Source organism: Oryzias melastigma, linkage group LG6 (assembly GCF_002922805.2).
Source record: "Oryzias melastigma strain HK-1 linkage group LG6, ASM292280v2, whole genome shotgun sequence".
NCBI classification, from domain to species: Eukaryota; Metazoa; Chordata; class Actinopteri; order Beloniformes; family Adrianichthyidae; genus Oryzias; species Oryzias melastigma.
Genome location: NC_050517.1, coordinates 32,168,740 through 32,176,768, shown reverse-complemented (window position 1 = coordinate 32,176,768; position 8,029 = coordinate 32,168,740). Strand labels below are relative to the sequence as shown.

The following is an 8,029-nucleotide window of genomic DNA, read 5'->3' as shown; positions in this document are numbered from 1 at the left end:
GAGCTAGCATGCAGCTGAAATTTTAGCTCATCTCCAAAACAGCCTAAAAAACTGAAAAAGCCTAAATTAGCCAAAAGAGCTAGCATGTAGCTGAAATTTTAGCTCATTTCCAAAATAGCCTAAAAAACGAAAAAAAGCCAAAATTAGCCAAAACAGTTAGCGTGTAGCTCAAATATTAGCAAAACTCCAAAATACCCTAAAAAATGAAAAAAAGCCAAAACAGCTATACCTAACAAATATTAGTAAATGCCAAAATAGTCCAAAAAGCTAACAGAATGACATGTTTTAAAACTTTAAATCCGTAACTTTTTAACATAATTATGAATAATAAAAAGGCAGGAATATTATTCCAGAATAAATCAACTTAAACCTTAACTTTAAACTTAACTTTCAATATTTTAAGCTCCATAAAAAACATATTTTGTCAAAATTATACAAATTAGAAATGAGCACAAGATAACATCGGGCCACGAATAACAATAAAATAAAATCATCAACTAATTACCCGGAGGGCCGGATCCGGCCCCCGGGCCTCGACTTTGACACATGTTAATCAGAGAAAACCACCAATGGGGGCGTGTCCTGGTGCCCTCTGACCTTCATTTCTGGATGCATGCAGCGGTTTATAGCGGTCACGCTCCAGGTTGGACAGGCGGTCACCAGGCCGTTCCCCGTCGGGGGCAGAACCGCCTTCTTATCCTCGTAGAAGGCCTCCAGGGGAGAATACTGACCGGGACACTGCAGCTGGTGTCTGCGGAGCAAAAACAGAAGGAAAAATGGTCCGGTTTGTGAATATTCATCAGACCCATCACGCTGGTCTGCTGCTGCTCACAGCTCAGGCTGAGCTGAATCCGAATGACTCACTCCCTCCATTCGTTAAACATTATGAGGAGCCTGTGCGTGCATGGGTGGATAATTAAACAACAGGTCCTCAGGGACGCACAGAAGAGAGGCAGTCTGCTAGATTCATCAGAACCACAGAATCTTCTGGATCTGAGCGTCCACAGACAGTCAAGGTTTTTATTAAATACAAGTTGATAGTTTTCTATTTTACCTCTTTCAGTTAATATGATTTAAATCAGTGTTAGCCTTTTTTTAGTTGTTAATGTCGTTACAGGTTGATTTATGCTTTATTTACGTAAATAAAAATATTTTCATTGTTGTTTTGTTTTGTTTTTTTATTTAACGACTCACTGAAATAAAAATTGTATTTTTGTTGTCTTTAAAATTTTTTTGTGGCATTTTTCTGATGATTGAGGACAAATATTAAGAAAATGAAACTTAAGATTGCAGCAGACATTTAAATAATATTGTATTTGTTATATAGAAAATACACTGGGCGGGGCCACAAGCTTCCTGCTCCGCCCCATTTTGATGCTCCACAAATTGATCCATGAACATCTTTGTTTTCATCGTCTGAGCTGGAATCTGGATCTAAACTGTACGGATGGATAACTCTGATATTGCTGCCATTTTTTGCACCGCTAACGTTAGGTTGTGAGGGTCTGTAAGCTAGCAGGAGAGAGTGTAAACAGAGAGCTCTCAAGAGTGAATTTCTAATAAAATCCTGCTGCTCTGCAGAAAGTATGTTCTAGTAAAACAACCAAATATTGTAATTTTGGGTGTAATCATAATTAAAAGCCACTAGGAATGCTTAAAAAAATATATCAAATGATGATCGGAGTGGGACTTTTAAAAAATAAATATATTAAATGAAATCAATTCTTAATTTTAGGACTTTTTTTAGCTCTTAGTGATTCCTCTGCTCTCTCCATACTTTTTGTATTCATAAACTTTACAGTTTTTTTTATATTGAGCAAAATATACTCCAGTGGAAATGAATGAGAAATTGCTCAAATCCTTCAAAAACTTTGTGCACTTTGAAACTTGTGAACTTCCGCATACTATCAGTTAGACACTATTCAGGCTTTAAAATGTTTTTTAGGGTCATTTGGAGTTTAACTTTTAATTTTGTAACGTACCTGCTGTCTTTGGCTAATTTAATTATTTTTCCAGCTTTTTAGGCAAATTTGGAGTTTAGCTAATATTTTAGCATTATGCTAGCTGTCTTGGCAAAATTAGACACATGTTGTGTCCGAATTCCCCCCCTTATCACTATATTGTGCGTTCGCCATTTTCTGTCCCAAAGTGCTGTCCCAATCTACTAATTCCAAAATCGAGTGCACTCGAAATTTCCCAGAAGTCTTTGCGAAAAACTAGCATGCATCAATGCTCACTAGATTAGCGAATATAGACCACAATGCATTGCAGTCGAACAATTTTGAGCAAAAAACGTGTTTATATGTAATATTTGAATAAACCATCCACATTTTCACCATCAGAACACAGTGGAGTCAGAAATAAATAAATGTTTGGATTTATTCGATTTTCACTTTGTGAAGTCGGTGACCTCATACCAGGTGTTTAGAAAAACAAAAGAAAAGTAGTGAGCATTGTGTTCAAATTACCTTCAAAATCGTGTTCAAATTACCTTCAAAATCCAGGGCACTACATCTTTTTTAGTAGTTAGGGGTTAGAGAGGGAATTTGGACACAGCCCTCTTTCCAGTTTTTGGCTAATTTGGCATTAAGCTAATACTTTAGGATTATGCTATCTGCTTTGGAAAAATTAGACATTTTTTCCAGTTTTTTGGCTAATTTAGCATTTAGCTAATATTTTGGCAGGCTATCCGCTTTAGCGTTTTTAGCTTTCAACTTTGGCATCTTCAGTGGCTACATTCAGCTTACAACATTCGCACTCGCATTATCACAGGTAAAGCAATATATCTAGTTTGATTTTCTTTTAATTTTCAATAATCTTGGGCCCCAAATGTATGGAATGATTTTTGTGCCATTATTCCACTCTTTTGCATGTAAAACTTTTAACATTTTTAATGCTCAAAAATTATTTTTGCTCTTAAAACTTAAAAATATGCACAAATAAAACAATTTTCCCTCAAGAGAAATTCTGTCTCCTTTTCACTTGAACCACAGCAGGTCAGCGGCCTTACAAATGTCCAGCCAATCACAGACATGGTCATGAAGGTCGATGCTGATTGGTCAGAAGTTCTTCCACTCATGCTCTCCGTGCATGCACAGTACTGATCAGGTTTGTGTGCGATAAGAGAGAAAGAATTTCAAGTGAGAATTGTTTCGATTGCAAATATTTTTGAGTTTCAAGAGCATTTTTCTGTAACAGAAAATGTGTAAAGTTTTACACTCAAAACAGTAAGTGTTGCACTTGGAATAATGACACAAATATCACTCCATACAAATTCACTACTTTTTCATTTTTGTAGATAAACTGATTTATTTGAGTGTATATTATTGTTTTATTAGTGTTCTGAGGTACAGAAATGACCTCCGATGACCCCTTTAGCTTAAAATATTCAGCATTCAATTCATTTCAGAACTCTCTGGGGTCCTTACGCAGCATTGTGTGCGCCTGTTGCACCGCAGGAATAATCGTTTTGTCTTTCTTCCTGACACTTCATCGATTCAGCTCTTGTGCAACAGCTTTGTCGGAGTGTGTTTACATCTTTACGCCGAGAGTAAGGCTGTAAGCCGAATGTAATCTGGAATCTTTGTCCTTTAGAGACTGAAGAGCAGTGGAGCCGTGTTGGAGGAGAGAGGAGAAAAGGTGCTGTCGGGGGCTCTTCCTGTTCTTTGTTTGGACCACGGCACAAAAACTGCATGTCAACGGGTTCTCGCAGCGGAAAAGGGACCTCACTGAGGCTGGAGGATCATGTTTAATAGATGAGAACATTTTCGACACGGAAGCACAGAAGGCAAGAAAATCTATGCAAAATGGAATGACAAAAGATGGAATAACTTAAAATACCATTCCCCTCATCTTTTCATCTATTTTCAAAGCATTTAATTAAGTGTTTTTAGCCAAAATCTAAAAATATTTGTAGTTATCTAGGACATAGTTTCTGCAGAGCGGCGGGAGTTCATTGGAAATTTGCTGCAGAGCTGTAGGCAGAGTAAGCCTGCCCTCATTTCCCATCATCCCTTAGTTTACACCCTCTCCCACTAGCTTACAGCCCCTCAGACCTCCAACGTAACGTTAGTGGTGCAACAAAAAAATGGCGAGCTATGTAAGGAGCTAAATTGGGGCCAAAATTATTTGAAACAAAATAAAACAAATTGAAAAAAATATTGGTATTTGGCCACGAAAAAGTAAAGTGTCTGAAACGTTTTGCTATTCTAAAATAAACTTATTTATTTTCAGGTTCAAATTTTCTATTTTTTAGGTTTCAAAACCCCAAATTTCAATTTCATTTTTTTTCCATTTCAAATCTTTTTTTCAATTTCAACTTCTTTTTTTTGTTTCTGATTTAGAAATTTTCCACAAAAAAGTTTAAAGTGAAAAGAAATAATTAAACAGAAAAAAAAGTTTTGAAATTGACATTTTGAGTTTTGAAACCTAAAAAATTTAACATTTGAAGCTGAAAATAATTAAGTTTATTTTTGAATAGCAAAAAGTTCTGGACATTTAAAAAAAAAATTTTTGGCCAGAGAGCAATTTTTTTTCAGTCAGTTTTATTTGGGTTTCAAATAATATTGGCCCCAACTTAGCTCCGTAGACATACAGTTTGGAGGCAGTCTAGATGAGGAAAACCAAGACATTCATGGATCTATTTGTCTAAAAGTGGATACATCGGAATGTTTTTTTTTCCGTCTGCTCCTTATTTACAACAATTTGAACCAAGAAATACTCAGAAATGCAATTTTAACCTTCATTTTCTCTACAAATGTCCTCCATCATTAGAAAAATGCCACGAAACAACATTTTCATTGGAGTGGATTTTTAAAATCTTCCAAACAAAAAGACAAGCCTTACCGGACTTGGTTCTCCAAGAAGTGCATGTACCGGTACAGCAGAGTGTAGGAAGGAGACAGGATTCCCACCGACTTCATCCTGGCTCCTCTCTCCAGCTCACTTTCCACGGGCATGTTGGCGAAACAGGCCAGTCCGAAGTAGCCGGCTTTACGGAAATATCTGAAAAAACAAACATTAAGAGTCAGCAGAGGCGCTTCTGACAGAACAGGGATCCAGATCCTGGAGGGAAACACACATGAAGTCGCTGGTGATCCGATGGGAGCCGCTCGCCATGGACTTGAACTCAACGCCATCCAGGTTGATGTCATGAGGGAGGCACCACTCCACCATGTTCCCTACACACAGACAGGGATGAGGTCACTTCCACTTCCTCAGATTCCTCACTTCACTCAGTGCAGCAGGAGGTCGAGGTCTGACTCATCTGCTGCCAAATCTGTCACCCTTTCACCTGTCACCTCACATCAATTCAACTAAATGTTACAAAGTTTCTAAAAGTTTGTTTAAAACGATATTATTTATTATTTTATTAGGATTTAACTTCAGGTCCAAGGTTCTGCTCAGGAAGTCACCTGCCCCCCCACGTTGATGATCTACAGTCCAGGTGAAGGTGGAGAGTCCGCGGTTCCACTCACCTGACCTCGTGTCAAAGGTGACCACAAACACGGCGACGATCTGGTCTTTCTCCTCCCACTGATCCTTCACGGTCAGCCTGGAAAACGGGACGCTCCGATCGGAACCGAGGGGTTCCGGCCGATCGCTCCCGGTTCGGTTCGGCTGGTCCTCCCTGATCGCTGCAACAGCTGTTAGGTTTGGCGTCGGGCTGCAGGTGATGGCGGTGGAGCCCCTCCCTGCCGCCGGCGCCACCGGAGCGGCGGTGCCGTTCGCGGCGGGCGCGTCCTCCTCCCGGGGCGGCTGAGGCGGCGGCTGGGCCACCTGGTTCGGGTCGGGCGGAGGGATCTCCTCCCAGTCCAGCAGCGGGGCTCTGTCCGATTGCTCCACCATGGTGGTACCGCAGCCTCCGGGGGCACGAGCGGGAATGCAGGCGGCGCGAGGATGCGTGAGGCGGGCTACAGACGCCGCGGGGACCGGAGCATGGTTTCCTGCTGGTCTCGGTGTTTTTGTATCCCCGTCACGTCCACGGACGGGCCGCGTTTTCTCCGCCTGTCTCACTGTTGTGATGACGTAGCCACTTCCGCCCACGTGTCTCTGTTACTATTTCATGATCCAACCTGATTCTGAGGGATTTCTGTCAATTTGTTTGCTTTCAATGAAGTTTTTTTTTAAATAATAAGTCACAGAAAAAAATAATATAAAAATAATAATGTTAAACATTTTATCTGAGTTCAAAAATATTCTAATGACATATTATTATATAATATATAAAAATTATTCAAAAATATTCTATTATAAAAATATGTGTGTAGTTTATCTAAATTATAGCGTGGAATTGTTTTTTAATTATACATTTTAAACATAATTAACCCTAAATTACATTTTTACAGAGGATTTGTTCAAAAGATCTCATCCAATCAGCAGCCAGGTTGGAAAACACCAGTCATCCAATCAGAGCGTTCGACGTTTCGACGCGCTGGCATAATTTATTTAAGCAGGAAGTCATTTGCATGCATGGCGCGAAGTTCGAGCGTGCTGGTGGTGATGAAGAAGAAGGTGGTCTGTTGGTGAGTTTTGGGGTTTCTTTAAAGATAAGATCGATTTGTCACGTGTCCTGGACTCCTGCGGGGTTTTAGATTTAAAGTTTGTGTGAAATTAGCAGCAAAACTGGGCTGACCTACATTTAATTTGCTTTTAAATAGTCATCAAGTCTAAGTCTGATCGAATAAAATAATCAACAACTTTGGCTTTTAAGAAAAGAAAAGTTAGTTTTGAAAATCTGCTGTGTGGTTATCAGTAATACACCGCTTTACCTAAAAGATTTTCATATAAAAAATGCATTTAAAGCAAGAAATTGATGTAAATCTGCAACATTGCATACAAAGATGTTTAAAAATTATGTTGAGAAAAATGAAATTGGTTGCTGAGGCGTAGAAGTCAGCCAAATGAGCACTGGCCAGTTACTTTTTCGTTTAAAATAAATAATAATAACAAGTAACTTAAACCTTTTTTTTTTGCCAATGTAATCATTTGCTTTTCTACTTTCACCTAAATAAAATAATGTGAGAAAAATACATAATTTTCCTACTCAAACTATTAAAACAGGTGTTTTACTACTTTTTTTAACCTATATTTCATTGTTTCTTTTATCAGATTGACATCATTAAAACCAACTTTTCAACTCTGTTACACATGGAAATTATATTTACTTTATTTTTCCTAAACAAAACTATTTTCTTGCTATTTTCTTTCTTGCTAATGCAGACATTTGGCTACTTTTAGCTAAAATCTCCAGCCTCTTAACAAAAAAAACAAACAAAACTAAACACTATTATGAGATTGAATAATTGTTACAATTTGAAATCCAATAAAATAATCTCACATTAAAATGCATTGAGTAAGAGACAATAAGTTTTAGAATTATAAGTCAAACTGTCGTGTTTTGTGGTTGAATTTAAAACAAAGTCTCAAATTAATTTCTAATAAGTTCAAATAGTCCCTCATCAGATGCAATGTTCAGAAACATAAGTATTTTTTTATATATATTTTCTAGGAACCAGATAATTCTAAGTGGATTGAAGTAAGAGAATGACTGTTGAGATCTAATTTAGAGAAACTTCTGCCTTATTTTCCATAAACATCTACCTAACCTGCTAACAATTAGAATCAGGAAATACATACTCAAACATCTATTTAATTCCAAGTACACAAATTGAAATAAACTAATAAAAGTCTGGAGTTTTTCATTTTGTGCTTTAAGAGGGTTCATGTCTGGGTCCTAGAATCATGAAGGAACCCGTCCCCAGAACCCCAACGCTGACCATGGCGACGCTGTTTGACGGGATCAACCAGCAGCTGGACTTCTCCAGCTGTGGAGAAGACGGGAACAACAGTGACAACCCCTCAGACGACCTCGCCGCTCAGATCTGCAGAACCCCCCGCGTGCAGCGCCACCGCAGCAGAAGCGACCCCTTCACCTCGCCGGTGCAGTGCGCCAGCCCCATCCCGTACGCTTCCTGGAAGAAGCTGAGGCTCTGCGACTCTCCCAGCACACCAAAGGTGGACAATCGCT

General features: G+C 38.8%; 2 protein-coding genes across 3 annotated transcripts in view; one reads left to right on the top strand and one right to left on the bottom strand.

Moving 5' to 3' along the window:
- Nucleotides 1-6,155, bottom strand: part of dennd11 (DENN domain containing 11) — a 14,196-nt gene extending 8,041 nt beyond the window's left edge. The window contains exons 1-4 of the mRNA XM_024281938.2: nucleotides 5,478-6,155; nucleotides 5,081-5,180; nucleotides 4,846-5,004; nucleotides 598-751 (exon numbers count right to left, since the gene is read on the bottom strand). Of these exons, the coding sequence (XP_024137706.1) occupies nucleotides 598-751; nucleotides 4,846-5,004; nucleotides 5,081-5,180; nucleotides 5,478-5,847 (783 nt within the window). The 5' untranslated portion in view covers nucleotides 5,848-6,155. The remainder of the gene's footprint in view (nucleotides 1-597; nucleotides 752-4,845; nucleotides 5,005-5,080; nucleotides 5,181-5,477) is intronic.
- Nucleotides 6,156-6,368: 213 nt separating this feature from the next.
- The window catches only part of wee2 (WEE2 oocyte meiosis inhibiting kinase), an 8,719-nt gene continuing 7,058 nt past the window's right edge, over nucleotides 6,369-8,029 (top strand). The window contains exons 1-2 of one of the 2 annotated variants that reach the window (XM_024281936.2): nucleotides 6,369-6,524; nucleotides 7,740-8,016. In XM_024281936.2, the coding sequence (XP_024137704.1) occupies nucleotides 7,744-8,016 (273 nt within the window). In that variant the 5' untranslated portion in view covers nucleotides 6,369-6,524; nucleotides 7,740-7,743. The remainder of the gene's footprint in view (nucleotides 6,525-7,739; nucleotides 8,017-8,029) is intronic. The other variant, XM_024281937.2, reaches the window with a different exon arrangement.